Source organism: Sinohyriopsis cumingii, unplaced genomic scaffold (assembly GCF_028554795.1).
Source record: "Sinohyriopsis cumingii isolate HCF-2022 unplaced genomic scaffold, ASM2855479v2 utg002140l, whole genome shotgun sequence".
NCBI lineage: Eukaryota > Metazoa > Mollusca > Bivalvia > Unionida > Unionidae > Sinohyriopsis > Sinohyriopsis cumingii.
In genome coordinates this window covers 266635-283310 of record NW_028316139.1, presented here as the reverse complement: position 1 = coordinate 283310, position 16676 = coordinate 266635, and the positions used below count along the sequence as shown (strand labels likewise).

General features: G+C 35.7%; 1 protein-coding gene across 1 annotated transcript; it reads right to left on the bottom strand.

Annotated features, from left to right (window-relative positions):
• Positions 1-2658: 2658 nt before the first annotated feature.
• On the bottom strand, positions 2659-15955 carry LOC149770996 (baculoviral IAP repeat-containing protein 8-like). Its single transcript, XM_089948911.1, has 6 exons — positions 15838-15955; positions 14476-14732; positions 12897-13069; positions 12224-12335; positions 5155-5376; positions 2659-3591 (listed from the first exon to the last, which is right to left on the bottom strand). Exons 2-6 carry the CDS (start codon positions 14717-14719, stop codon positions 3392-3394), a joined length of 951 nt encoding a protein of 316 aa, XP_089805037.1. The 5' UTR covers positions 14720-14732; positions 15838-15955; the 3' UTR covers positions 2659-3391.
• Positions 15956-16676: the final 721 nt, after the last annotated feature.

Sequence of the window (16676 nt, the reverse complement as noted above, 5' to 3'; positions counted from 1 at the left end):
CGCTTGTTGTTTTCACTCTTTTCTTGTCACATTTATTTGAGCCTAAACACGTAACAAAGTCCATAACACAATTGTACATACAATATGATCATGGAAAAAAAACTAATACAAATGATATATATATATATATATATATATATATATATATATATATATATATATATATATATATATATATATATATATATATATATATATATATATATATATATAACGAGGGAAACTTACATGATTTTCATTACTAGTTTATAAGAACTTTTACTCTCGTTACTAAACCAAAATTGCCATGATCTATCTCTGTTTCTCTCTCTCTCTCTCTCTCTCTCTCTCTCTCTCTCTCTCTCTCTCTCGTCTATTCTCTGATGAATTTAAAAAACCATGTCATTTTTAGCACATGACAGTCAAAACATGCAGTCAGTATGTTTTTGGTGGAGGAAGACTGGAAGACCTGTTCAGAACCACCGACCCACGCGAAGCTACTGGCAAGCTTTCTCATATACCCTCGCTGCTTGAGCCAAGGTTCGAACCCACGTAGACAGAGGTAACATGTGAGTGATATGTAAAGGCGAGCGCTTTAAACCACTCGGACACCCAGGGTTCCTTGGTTGACTGAAAAATACAGGTTCATGTTGGGGTTATTCTGTTATAATGCCTATTTTAACAGACACTGCACTAATATTACATAACTCCCTTTGCCGAGACCGTCTTTTACTTAGGTAAGTAAAAAGTTTTAATCTTGAAGTTAATCTAATTTGTTGACGAAAGGACGGACGGACAGACGAGCACGGGCAAGGACGCCTAAGTGACCGTTATGTTGAGCTTCCTCCAAGGCGGGTTTAAAACAAATACTATTGTACTTTTATGGCTATTGTCTCCCATTTTATCTCACAATATAAATTTTACTGATGGTATTAATTACGACTCGAAGATATGTTTTCTTAAGCTACTGTGTCTGGCTTCAACTATGGCTATGATTACTGTTGAGGAATTAAAAAATCATACCCGATATTGTCAATTTACAACTTAGAGAAACATTCACCAGCACAAAGCAAACTTCGCTGCCGCAGAGCTTAGGACTACGCACTCTTTGTGAATATCTAATAGTTTTTATATCTTCACGCAGGCAGAATTTTATCGATATTGAATTACGAGTTTTAAATTGTAGAATTTTGAGCTCTACTTTTCGTAAATAAAACTGCTCAGACAGTTTTGTGACTTTGGGGCTGTATCACTGTAGTGGTTATTTTCTCATAGACGATAATAACTCCTTTAGAAAATTGTACAAATATAAGATTGATGCAAATTGCTGTCAGTCATAACTATCCGATGCTGGCAAGAAGCAAAACATAGAAGACGGCTCAATCATTTTCTAATCAGCAGATCTCATTAAAGGATATCATATATTTCATATAAGGCAATTTGGCATTGCCTAGGTCTGAATGGTTTATGCCACTCAGTAACAATTGCAGTCTCACGTAATTGTTAGATATGGTGCATGGTTTGTGGGCTTAGCGTCATTTTTCAGGACATGATAGGCTATACATGACAGCTGGTATAACTGGTTGAGGAAGGTCCTCATGAAGAACCACCGAAACGCGTTAATCTACTTGCAAGCTTTCTCACATATCCACGTTGTCTGAACCGAGACTCGAACCCACGCAGACAGAGGCGCTCCCCAGTTATCGGTAGGGCTCATCAAAGCGTACGTTTAGCAGAGTATTCATCCCAGATACCGAATAAACACACAGGTAAAGTCTGTTCTCTGAAAATATTAGACGTCTAGGAAAAGCATGATGGAGCATATTGAAAATACAGCAAAGGAACTCTACCAATCCAAGATAAGCAGATTTATGGGAAAATCAATCGGAATATTCGCTGATATTTCTGCATGACAAACAAATACCTCTAAATTATACGCCGGTGCAGAAATTTGCAGAAAAAATCGTCCATTTTGTTCGCCGGAAATATCTTCGCAAAGAAAAGAAGCAGTGGTCAATTCAGACCACCTCGATACTTGTATGATAGGATTTACTTTATGACTGACCGATAAATTACGAATTAAGTCCTTGTTTTGTAAATAAGCGAGGCGGTCAGAATGACAACTTATGACAGCTATCGGCATATATTTCGAGGTACGATTAGTAGGACTGACTGCTGAGTTGCATGTCACGTGACCAGGGTTATAATTGTCTAATTATTCAGAACATTGTTAAGGTCAAGTTCGTAAGCTTTCCTGTAAACATTTTACATCACGTTTGATCGCGACAACGCGTTTCTGAGATAGGTCCACTCTATCTATATTATTCAGGTTTTTATTTGCTGTCATTGACCCTAATTAGTGTACCATTACTTAACCGTTACGAGAGCTGGTTCGTCATGCACTGGCACGTGCTGGCAATATACTATACTTACTTTAGTATTGTTGGGATTGCAAATTCTTTAATATTTAGATACTTATTAAGAGACATGTCGGTTATTAGCCATTGCTGGAAAGAAATATCGAAAAACAAGATCTCGATCTCTCTCTCTCTCTCTCTCTCTCTCTCTGTCTCTCTCTCTCTCTCTCTGTCTCTGTCTCTGTCTCTCTCACTCTCTAAGGGTACTGTTTTTCCCTGCACAGCGCAATAAATAAGGTCCACCATGTATTAAAAGGTGAGTTCAGTTTATTCTAAATTATCATTCATAACATAATGCACAATGTTTTGTTTAATAATATTACATACAATCAATGAATTTATAATTACGCATTTTAGGAAAACAAGCATATAAACACACGCTAAAGTAACCAGTACTAATTCATGGAAAAGAAAATTGAGATTGAAAATGCTTGACACATTTACCTTTTCCCACATACTCATATATATATATGAGAGAGAGAGAGAGAGAGAGAGAGAGAGAGAGAGAGAGAGAGTATTACAAATAAATGCCAAAAAGAACTAGTACGAACCCTGGATTCTACAGGAGATTACTTGATAATACCAACAGTATTATTTTAAAAAGAAAAGAATAAATGATGTTATCATTCATGTTAGAAATATTGAATTTGTACTCTACTGAGATTCGAACCCACTTCAACGGGTAAACGACACCCATCGCCTTGCCTACACGCACCGACCCCTATATCGTCTCGGACCGTGCACCAATCACCAAAACAAGACGCTACAAAGTCGTTGGCATCGGCATTCGTGCGTAGCAGACATACCTGCATGTCGACATAGTAATTAATTCTCGTTTATACATATGATCACATTTTTGTGTCTGAATTAAATCGGCCTACCTATTTACATACATACATACATACATACATACATACATACATACATACATACATACATACATATTGGTTGAGACGTCCGTTTATTGCAGTCTTTTCGTTGTTTTTTCATTTTTTTCATGCCATAAATGCTTTGACAGTGGCGCGTACGAGCACGCGACATATTGGACATTTACGCATGGCCGGAGAGCAGTTGGCACAGCATACCATGTGACCACATGGGAGGAACACGATACAGGAAGCATTGTCCATACAAATCTTGCATAGACTCATATCTCTGAGGCGCTGGTTTTCTTCTGTAAGAGCTTTTGCATCCACTGGAAAAAAAGTAATGCAGACTAACAATATATTTAAGTGTTGTCAACCTAATATATATAAACCTAATATATATAAAGAATACAAATCATATGGCGAATAACAATCCTTTCAAGTGCACTGGATCCAGTAAGGGATCACGTGTGTCAGGGATTGATTAAGATAAATGCAACAAACCGACAACGAACAGTGCGAAACTAGTATCTAACAAGCCTGAGCGCTGTTGACTCTTTAATGAGTCTTTTTTTCAAAGGCAAATACAAACAAGACAAACAAATCAAACAGAAAAACGGTTACGTTTGCAAAACTTGACATGGCTGTTTCTACAGGAATTAAACCTTTAACTGTATTATGTTTCAACTTGTTTATTTCAACTTGTTGCTGATACTGGAAACTATCTGTATTGACTTAGAATTCGATGAACCATAACGACATCTATTATTTTATGTAAATTTATGTAAGCGCAAATTATATTCCGGATATGTCATTGTTATAGTAGTCGTTATATGCTATTAAGTAAATATAAAGAATTATTTAGAAGAAAATGTGCCGGCTGCAAAAGATAATTTTGTGTGTGCATGGCTGTCCTTTTCTAGTCTTCTTGGATTAAACCGCTTGGTTTCAATGTTCTGATGCGGCCTATCCAGTAAAATTCCTTTTCTTTCCTGGTTTGGGAACTCCAGTTGGGTTTGTGAGCAATTGCAATAAGTGTTATATACCTGAAAGTAGGGCATGGGGAGTATAAGTGTTCTGCCACCGGGCTTCTGTACAGTTTCTTTGTCATCCAATCAGATCTATGAAGGTTGATCCTTTTGTGTAGCTTTTCAGATTCTCCGACATACTAATGGCTACATATCATACATGTGATGGATAAATTACATTCTGTTTTGCACCTTTTGTTTGGACCATGTATGTTTAGTTTTTCTCTAGTCACTGTGCTAGAAAATGTTCTGGTCTCTTTCATATGTTAACAGGTTTTGCACGTTTTATCGCCACAGAGGCCAGATTGACTTGGGTGGTCTTGATTAGTGATTGGCGTTAGCTTCGCACTGACTAGGATGTCCTTAAGGTTCTTTGGTCTCCGGTAGGCTACTATAGGATTGCTAGGGAGAACTAACTTTACTGCGTCCGACGATTCCACGATGGGCCAGTGTTTCCAGATGATTTTACCTACTTTTGGGTTGTCTGGATGGCAGGTCAGGATAAATGGTATCCTATCAGCCTTTTCCTTCTTTCTATATTTTAGTAGGTCATCGTGGTTTATTTGTTTAGCCCTTTGTGTTGCCTCCGAAATCAGGTCTTTGTCGTAGTCTCGGTAAATTAAATGTGAGCCTCAACAAGTACCAAACAAATTAGCACCATTTCAACCAGTATTATGTATAATGATTGGCTCAAAAAAGCGTACGTTGCATGCAGTTCAGTGCAACAAAAAACAAATTCAGTCATATGTATCACAAGAAAAATATTTTTGATTAAAATAGTTATTCACGCCAAAAAAAGAATAAATTAAATAGTTATGCAATAAACATATTTCATCTCTTGAAAAAAATACATCATATACTTACATTTTTTATTATCTTCAGCTTGTTCATATTTTATTTGGTTAGATGACATTACTGATAAAATTGATGACGGTGATGATGATGAATCCGTACAGCCCTTGGTTTCGGATCGTTTTTCAAACTCGTTGGACTTTGCAGCGGTAGATACGTCTTTGTTTGACTTATCGTTATCATCAAAGTTATCAAGAATCGCCATCAGTTCTACTGCTCTTAGCACGCTTTTACCTGTAAAAAAATCGAAGTGTTTACTTCGCTTTTATTCAAACTCCTAAACAAATCTGCATACTCAATCGAAATATGTCATTATTTGGTGAGAGAATAAATTTGAAAGCTAAAGTCAAATAAATTAATAGACATCTCATATAATCTATAATTTTAGAATGCACGTACTTGGCATGATTCGTCATCAAAAGAAATTAGGTTTTTGACACTTTTCGCACGTCAGTGCAAGATACCTTGATGCCATGTATCAAAACTATGAAAGGTGTGCATGCATTACCTGTGTGTGTATCAAAACTATAAAAGATGCGCACGCATTACCTGTGTGTGTATCAAAACTATGAACCGTATGCATGCATTGCCCGTGTATGTATCAAAACTATGAACGGTATCATGCATTACCCGGACGTAATTGGCATTTTCAGCAGATGACTACATATTCCCTGCTATACATACGCATCCTGGTTAATTTAGAGTTATCTCAGATAATCCCAGTATACATACCAGGTAATATCTACAGAAAGTTAAAATTAGCTGTTAATGTGAATTTATTTATCTTTGTCCGATAAGCTGGATTATTTGATGAAAATGCTAATTATAGCTCGCAAATTATCTTTTTTTAAATCGCAGGTATTTTGTACCTATCCCAGATACATTTAATATTTTTCCAAAATTATAATTACTTGGACGATGGAACTTCCATTATCTGAACAAGTGAAATGAGATCGTAATGACGATAACGTCGTTTCAAAATACTGAGGCGGCAAAATAATTCCTTAGATAAATTAGACATCACGAGCATGCAGTGGAGTTACAGACGAGAACACTCGAAGAAAAGAAATTTCACTCTTTAATAAATTAATCAAATCGACATGGATTAACACATCATCTTTTTAGATTAATTATGAAAGAAACATGTAAATCTTGCCGATGATAAAACCAACATCTTTTCAACGCTAACTTTTGTTCATGATTGCAAGTTGTAATTACGATGTTCACAGAACGTTGGAGTTTGGAACATTCTAGGTTCAGTCTTGTTTATAATTAGACTTGAATTTGCCTTTGGAATGATTCACATCTAGGTCAAGTGAAAACTTGTGTGATGGGGATTATATAAACAAGTAATGTATTCATATTGTATATCAGTCTCTGGATTCCACTTGTGATCAGTGCTTACAGTTGTGTTCAGATATATATTCAAGTAGAATTATTTTTTTTAAAATATTCATTGGAATTAGTAACGTACTCCTTAACACACTCATCATCATCAATCCCGTAATCCACGCGGTCGTTTAGGGACCACAGATGATTTCACGACCAATTTTCTCAATTTTTCCCTATTCTCCACTTCCCTCTAGGAATCACCAAATCCCATGCCTGTCCACTCTTTAATGTTGTCTTCCCACCTAATTTTTTGTATGCTATTTCTTTTGTACAATCTCAAGGTGCCTTGCAAGATTGTTTTTGCCAGACCAGATCGCGAGACAGAACCGTACCACTTCAGTGTTTGTTTTTTTCACAGTAGCCACGAGGTCTTCATAGAATCCGATGGATCTTTGGATTTTATTGTGGACCATTTATTGGCTACGTGGTCCATGTATGAGATGCCCAAGATCTTGTAACACCTCATTTTGAAGGTTCCAATCATGCTTTGTATATCTATTAGGACAGAATTTTTTAGTACAAGTAACAAGATTGACATTTTCTCTTAAGTTGATAAATTATATTGGAAGCAATTTTCTACTAAAATATATTGAGATTGAATCCATTTATTCGTGTTACAATTATATACTACTTAATACAGATTGCGCTCTTATGATCAAGTACGAACCGTCTATACATACATTTCCCTTGTATCCTAAAGTCGGCACACAAAGAAAAACTACATGTAAAGTACCGCATTGCGGAAACCTAGAAAAATCATAAGCTATTACTAATCGCGCAGACGTTGTAGAATTGTCGTCTAATGACGTACATAGATCGTGACGATAATCTGTAAGAGACTACGAAGCCTCACTTGAGATTCTGGCCAACGCAGGGAGCTAGGAGCGCGCCATATTTGGCGTTGTCCTAAGAAACTGGTATAAAAACCCCAGCCACGGGCCGACATCACTTTTGCTGGTCAGAAGCTCAAACAGGCTTTGTCTTTGCAGGTAAGATAACCGTCTATGTACAATTTTTCATAGTATAAGACTTTTTAGTGTTATAAGAATTTTTAGTGTTAAGATGTTAACCTAACATCAGTATGTTTAAACATTAGATCATTTTAATATTTCTTTACTATTATTTAACATAATGTATTAGAAAGTTTAACTGTTTGAAGAACTCATATTTACTTATAATTATATTATTGATTATAGTAAAAGCAACGTTCGCTACCAACTTCATACTCAGTAATAGTTAATTTAGAAATAAAATACTCTTTATATAATAGAGTGTAATATGTTGACATTTTAGAATTAATTCAGTAAAATATATTTCAATTACGGTATTAGTCTGAAATAATGAATTTTAGATTGTTTTGCTATCGTGAATTTATTCGATATTTAATTATCTGTATTACATTCTAACAAGGCAGTTGTTGTACAAGTATGATGTTGGTAAATGAAAGAATATCGTAGTTTTATATGTATTTCTTATATCCGAAAATTGAGCTTGTTGTAGTTTGATATTGAAATGTAAGTTTACATGTTGAGTATTTCAATAAAGTTTTGCTGGCCAGAAGTTCAAACAGGCTTTGTCTTTGCAGCTCGATCCCGAGTACCTTCAGTTCCCCAAGAATGTAGTCACGTCTTCATCATCGAGTGACACTACATCAAATGACTTGAACTTCCTTCCTTTCTTCTCTCTATCTCTCTCTCGGAATTGAGAAACGGATTGGCTTAGAGTTTACGAAGCAAATCTTCACGTAAAGGCAGGTGAAGAAATCTCTTCGTAAAATATCTGCTGTGAGCGTGTGTGATTCACAAGCACATAGAAAAATGAATATGACAATAGAGCGCATCAGTTTTATTTCGGACCAAGAGCAATCTTGCTGTCCTTCCATTTTGGTCTCAACCTTACTTGTGATGCTGTTGCCTGGGAAATCCTGGAAAGTAGTTCTGGTTTGGAGCCCTTATCTGTGATAATTGATCCCAAGCGTTTGAAGCTTGTGACTGTTTCAACTTCTGTCCACTTGCCTTTATCTCTGCGATGATGTCATTGGTGCTGTTTGTCATCAGTGTGGTCTTTTTGGCGCTAATCTCCATACTGTATGCTGTGGAGGATATGCCGAGGAGCTCAGCCAAGTCAGCCAGTCCTTGTACAGCTCCTGCCAAGCCATCAATATCATCTGCGAAGCGAAGGTTGATCTTTATTCTTCCTTAGTTCTTGACAGTGCCCTCATTGCCTTCCAAGGCATAACCCATGATCCTTTCCAGGAAAATGTTGATGAGTGTGGGTGATAGTAGACATCCCTGTCTGACTCCAATGGTTGTTCAGATCCAATCTCCTATGCTGCCATTGATGAGGACAATACTTCTGGCTTTGTGATAGAGGTGTTCTATAACCTGGAGCAGGTTTGAGCTGGTGTTGTAGTCCTCATAGTTACCCATAAGGCTGCATGATATGCCATGTCAAAGGTCTTCTTAAAGTCTATGATGACGTGTTATAGATTATGCTGATACAGAATATATTTCTCGCAAAGGAGTCTGAGATTGAACATTACTTTGGTAGTATTGTGAACTCATCCATGGTCATCTGGATTACATCATTGTGTTACACAGGGACACTGAAGACTATTGGAATTCATTCGGAACATTTTATATTTGGACTTACGATGGGACATTTAGGATTATTTGTGATTTAATTGACAATACTTCAAGTGCCTTTTGCATTTTCACTTTGTATTGCAGACAAATATATTGTTTGTTGATTTTACTTAAACATGTTGGTTTCATTTCTCTGTTACATATTTTAAGACCTAGAGTTGTAAGACAACCAAAATTCAACACAGGAATTTCTTTTCCAGTGTTTAACTCTAAATAGAAATGAACCTGACCTATGTTGGAATGTCTCTTTATTAGGTAAAGTGATACCAGATATCTAACAGATGCAGTCAAATGAAATATAAAATCTATCCTTTATTAACCTGGTCAGCATTTCTCGATCCTGGTCAGAGGTGTTGCTGACAAGTTAATTCGATTTCGTAACATTTGTCTACAACGGGGTGTTAAGCCTAACCAAAAGCGGGTAGAGTTTAGAAACATCTAGTGGCTCCCCATTTTCTCCCCAGCCCCCATCATTTTCAAACATGATCTAACCGCTTATATATTCCTTTACCCGTGCGTAGATATATTCTTTCCCTAGTCCTCTTATCATTCTAGAAATAAAATCTTAATTCTGGCGCATTAGAAAATTACAATATGTAGACGAAAATGTGATGGATTAAAGTTTCAAAGCTTATGGTAATTAACCAATCAGATTTCAGCATACGGATTTAAATGCAATTGACTGCGAAGTAATGATAATTCGCGGTCAAGGAATATAGGGATACCTGGCAGATAATTCGCAATATCAAAGGTAATTCAAAGAAACTGGTGCGAATTTCGCAACAATTTAGGCAACATATAACTACCTGGAAATAGAGTGAATTATTGTCAGGTAATATACTAGATACAGTAATTTTATCTGAGATACCTACAAGGATTTTTTCAGTTTCGCGAATAAAGGCAGAATTAGCGTGATATGATTCAATACCTCAGAAAATACATAAATATATATTTTCTGCCAATTATAATCAGTCAGGGATAGTACTAATTATGTCAAGGTAAAATACAGAGGGATATCTACCAGATAAATACATACATTATAATCTAGAATTATACGATGTTCAAAAACATATTTTTATTTTTAAAATACTTTGGAGTTAAATTTCACTTGCTTTTGAATTAGCATTACGTACTCAAAAATGATATTTAGTTTGAAAAAATACATTCCGCGAATTCAGCAACAAATCTGATTACTTTCTCATTGTGATTGTTGAATTTTAGGGCGAAGCAACACTTTGAAGGTAATCACGCTGAGACACTTAGAGTAAACTACCTTGCTCAAGGTAACCAATCAGAGCTGATCCGATGGTAAGAATCTTACCCATGCTCTTCTCATCACAAATCCAACGCCTTAACCACTGAACCATTCAGCTCCTTGGAAACAGTCAGGTAATATTTATTTTCTGAGATTTTGCTAATTTTACTCCAGGTAATACATTGGTAAAAGCCGGATAAATTATGATTATCTCAAGAAACTAGACGTTACCTTTTTATTAGCTCGCTTTCATATACCATACTTGAAGATTCTGAGACTTTTGATTTAAAATCTGGTTTTATTCTAAAATTGTAGATCCTCCGTTTGTTTGCAGTTTTATGCCTCGAACCGCATAAGACTGACTTATTTTGAACATTTGTATTTGCATTATTAAAGAAACACGAACAGCCATAGCGCAGACTGTAACACGATTTAATTTTTTGTAGCTCTGACAGAAACCAGATGTACACCATACCCATCTTTCCTAAACCGGATACACGTCATGTTTTTAGCATGTCCTTATGTTTACTCTAAAGTCTTCTCAATTTCCGGTCAATCAAACCAACTTAGCAAACGTACTAGTCTCATCTAAGCAAGTGTGAGATGCGTGTGTTTTTAAACGTTGTTAAAAATAAAGACTAAGCTCCGCTGTGACACATATCATTTGCATCGGATAATTAAAGTTTATTTCTTTGAATTTATTGGACTCGATGATAACGTTCTTTATCTATGGACGATATATTGTCTTATACTTGATATCCAAAACGTTCTACACTGGTATATATATATGCATTCTATCGATGCAGCTAGTGGTATTAAACTGATAACAAAACAAAGAATGACATCCAAGCGAGAGAAAGAAAGAAAAGAACAGCGTAGGATGAATGCTAGGGGACATTATTTGATCTTCAGCTATCAGTCAAATTTCGTAGTAGTTTCCGTCAATGTTTCGGTTTAGTGCCTAATTAAAAGACCTTTTCGGAACGTCGTATGTATTTTGTGATATATATATATATATATATATATATATATATATATATATATATATATATATATATATATATATATATATATATATATATATATATCACAGTCTGAAAGCAGTGTGATTCACAGCATCTCTACTGTAAATGCTCGCCTTTCTATGGTCTAGCCATACCGCCCGTACTTTCTTTTTAGCTTCAGATGCATCTGTGTTAATTAGATATAGAATATCTAACAAATTTAATATTCGTTCCAAACGTTTCTCGAAATTTCATTTAATATTTTGCCACAAAAGTAATCCGAAGAATAACGGTTACAGTCTGAATCAACTGGAAAGGCGCTCATTTTTTAACCATTTTGAATTATTCCAATGGTTGTGTTCGAGATAAAATGATGGGAAGGGGTTGCGCACTTTAAAAATAAACTCATAATCAGTAATATAATGTCAATGCTGACGTGTTTTGTTATTGTTTGCTTTAAATGCACTTTTAACACATTATTAGTTACATCATTCCGAGGAAATGAGACTTAAACACCTCTCACACGGACACACTGTCACAGTCGACTCGGGAAGGCCTGCGCGGGTATGGAATATGTGTTACCAAAGCTCACTTTGCGTTGACGTGTCGTTAAACCCAATACATACATGCGTACATACATGCGTATGTACATACTTATGTAGGTAGGTACATATATCCATACTTCCAATAAAATTATATGATTTCCGTACACGTTATTGATGAATCGTATATTATTTATATGTGGCAAATGTTTAGCATACCTGTTCTTTTCTGTTTTTACATACCTTTCTGTACTGTCAGTTGATCCACGGCCATCTTGATATTTTCAGGCGTATAACCGAATTCCATAAGACTCTGTACAGCGACGCTTTTCATTGAATCTTCTAGATCTTGATCCTGAAAGAAACAATGCATTTTATGATTTCTTCTCGTCTGCATTAATTTATAAGATTAAAGAAAAATTCCATCTGAAAACAATTAATTTTTCTTAGTGACCCTCTCTCTCTCTCTCTTTCTCTCACTCTGTGATAAGAACAAAGGAATTTTCTCTTTAATGTGTTGCTCTTACATGATGTGTAAAAAAAAATACATTCGAAAAATATTTTACCTGGTTAAAACAATAAATCACTTCCCAACGATCTACATTAAACATTTTTCACTTTTAACCAAAGTTACCTTTCTCAGTTGTACATATTACTTTCTTTTTGTAACAGTTCAGATAAAGCATCATTACGCTGATGAAAAAAGGCAAGGATTTTCGTAACTACTTAGAACAAAGATATATGTACTACATGTTCAAAGCTGTATAGCCTTTACCACTCAAAGCAACTGACTCCGTATAATGCCAGAAAAATGCGACACAATAGGGCATACAAACAGTATATACCATTGGTGTATTGCAACAAGTTTCCAAGCTGCTATTAATATCATATTCACTGGTGTTTCAATTAATATTACCTGCTTTGAGAAGGAGATGGATTTTGTACTGGAATTAGCATTTTGTTGTTTCCTTCTTTTAACAAGCTCACAATTGGGGTACCAATGTTCGTGTTCCCTTTCTGTGTCATCTTCTGGGCCCCACGACGACAGTCCTCCCCCACAATAGTAACATACAGTTTGGTCCTTTTTACCTAGGATAGATAGATAGATAGATAGATAGATAGATAGATAAATAGATAGATAGATAGATAGGTAGGTAGGTAGGTGGGTAGGTAGGTAGGTAGGTAGGTATATAGGTAGTTAGATAGATAGATAAACACGCACACAGATAAACAGACTGAATGAAAGATAGACAGGTAGCCTACATGTACAATTCTATATTCCCCTTCAAACATGAATCTCTTCCTAACTAGCTAGGTGCTCAGCATTAAGAGGTTAGTTTTAGGACTGGTCGGCCTTGTGTCAGGATAATGTGACTGGGTGGAACGTGATTCTACATGTCTGTGGCATGATGCCACATTGCGAGACATCACTGCAGACATAGTGGCGATATGACTAGAAAATTGTTAAAGCTACGTTAAAAATATAAATCACACATGCACACACACACACATGCACACACACACACACATGCACACACACACTTCCTAACTCATACAACATGTCATTAGAAACTAAATTTGTAATTTTCAATATTAAGACATTAAGAGACTACTGTTTTATTTTAGCCATTTTTGATTGGTACTTGTATAGTTAATTCCTTGTCTACACAGAGTCTTGCATGGAATTTCTCACACTTTTGTAACAACGTCAGTTACATGGTTAGTCACATTTTTAAAACGACGTCAATTACATGGTTAGTCGCATTTTTTAAACTACGCCAATTACATGGTAAGTCAAAACTGAATAATCTAGGTGAGTGATTCTCAAACTGTGTGCCGCGAGAGATTCGCAGGTGTGCCGTGGGAGTTTTGAAAAATATTTAAAATTGCTAGCATTTTGAAACCTTGAACATATCGAAAAATTAAATGGTAAATCAATGTCACAAAAGTTAAAAAATTAACATATATAAAAACGAAAACTCTGTCAGTCTGTTATTCATTGGTTTCTTTTGTAACGCGAGACTTGTGCTAGATCTCGTGAGAACTCGATTGCTCTAATTATAATAACAGTGTAATAATAAATACATGCAGTCCATTATACAGGTGTGCCGTGAAATTTTTTAGATGTTTTTGGTGCGCCGCAAGACAAAAAAGTTTGAGAAACACTGATCTAGGTAAATTGCGTCATCCTGAATCAATGTCTAAATCTAGCACGTCTATTTCCGCAAGTATTTCCAACTCATAAGCAACTGAATTTTTTAATGTCCCTACATCAGTATTACGCTGAATCCAGTGAAAAATCCAACCTCGCTAAAATGAAGTTCTTCTTACATAGGTCGGAGATTTTGATTTTTAATGCGATCGGAGAAAACGCTGTCAGAGACTATCAATACAACGTACTAATATTTCTTGTGAACTACCGACAGCATCTACAGAACTGTAGTATTTTTCTCTGTATGTGATTACATTCCTTGTCATTGTCTATGCCCTCGTACCTATATAGTATAGTCCCGCTTGAGCCAGTTGTAGAGGTCCAGGTCTTTGATGTGGCCATCGATGATAAGTACCGAGCCGAACTGGTAAGGAATTATATTGGGGGTATTTAGGGGACGGCCGATGTGGTGCTATTTTATTATCAAATGTATGCTGATTTGTTGAAGAGTTGTCGTGGCTGAAATAAACATTTGGCTGTCCGTCTGTTTGATTGTGATAGAGATCTGTTCCAGGTACGGTAGCCATTTTCGAAGACAGACTGAAAGTCAAAATCATACATTTTGGAGTCAGCTATATATATAATAGAGATAGAAAAGTTGATGTATATGAACCTTGATATATATATATATATATATATATATATATATATATACATATATATATATATATATATATATATATATATATATATATGTATATATATATATAGAGAGAGAGAGAGAGAGAGAGAGAGAGAGAGAGATGCAGCCAAAGGAATCACAATATGTTAAGACATACAGACAATCAATAACTTGTAAAACCATTTTCTCTTTCATTTGTAATTAAGCATGCATTTTATCACAGTAAATTCTATATAGCATATTAATAGGGACCTGCGTTACCAAGAGTTAGCTATATCGGTCCTTGATGTAACTGAATCACGTAATCATATACAATTTGAGTAAATTGTTGGTTTATGCCGCAGGAGTGTCAAACTCAATCGCTCAGCGGGCCAAAACTCAAATCACACGTAAGGTTGCGGGCCGAACAGGATAAACATTCAATAAGCGGAAAATTAAACCTTTTTTAAACATTAATATAAATTAAAATAGAAAAAAGTTTTAATAATAAAAAATCATTGGCATACCCATTTTCGCTCTTATGCCAATTTGTCAGAGCTGGATGTTTGGCAAGGCTGCTAATTAGGGAATTTGATTTGCACTTTATATCGCAGGGCCATTAAAAAATATTTTTGCCTAAAATTCTCTCTCGGGCCGGATATAATTGTACGCCGGGCCTGATGTGGCCTGCGGGCCTTGAGTTTGACACATGTGGTTTATGCCGTTCATTGCAAGTAAATATTAGAACCGTCATAATGTAGAGAGATTCAAATGAAGACTTTTAAGGGAAACAAAACTGGATTCTTAATTAGTTGTTACAAGCGTTGAGTCAGTGCTTAAAATACTAAATTGGCACTTTGTCAAATAAAAAATAAAAATAATGTTATTAATTAGAATCTACGGATGCTAAAATGTAACAAATAAATGTATTTAAAGGTGTTAGATGGGCGCATCATTTCTTAGATGTGGTGTAATACTCCAATCGGAGAAGCTAGCAAGTTGCAAACTGTAATGGTAATTAGAAAAAAGTCAATGTTTACATACCTAAGGCTTGACTGTTGTGAGAAACGAGCACCACCAAACGAAGCTTTATATACAACACCGAGGCAGAGTCATCTCGACTAATAATACCTGCCATAATCCCACAAAGTTATAATCTGGATACAGCTGCTGACTGTGTGATGACGCACCATTTAAATTTGGGTTAATACCGTAGAACGCACGAAAATCATATAGGAAAGAACTGTAAACGTTTCCTAAAAATACAGCTTGAAACTTTGGAGCTGAGAGTACATTGTTATCATAATAATTTCCCAAAATTAGCCATTATTTGCCTTTATTTCTGTGATGATTTTGATTAGTTTTGAGGGACATCTTTGTGATGTCCGTATTTGTTTTTTTACAGCTTGTTATCACCAGTTAATCAGGCATCTTTGTAATAATAATAATAATAATAACAATAACAATTTCATGGGAGTAACAGTGGAACAAACACTTATCTCCCATGCAGTCCTCAAAAATAAGAAAAACAAAATGAAACGATCAACACAACTAATTTTGTTTTTAAAAACGTGCACACTTCTCAAATTCATCACTTTATTTATCTTTCTTCCTCGCTCGTTTTCTCTTTCTTACACACACACACACACACGCACACACACACACACCTGATAAGAAACACCCACACCCACCGACATCCCACTAATCTAGGATAATTTCAGATGGATGTTCAAGAAATTACTATTTGCAACCAAGCTGTTGCTGGTACTCTCTCTGCCTGGTTAAATGGAGGCGCGGTCGGCCTACCTAATTTAGTTCCAACTTCTGGTCTGTCTCCTTCTTCTCTATTGTATACATCGGCTGCTTCCAACTTTAGGGGGCAG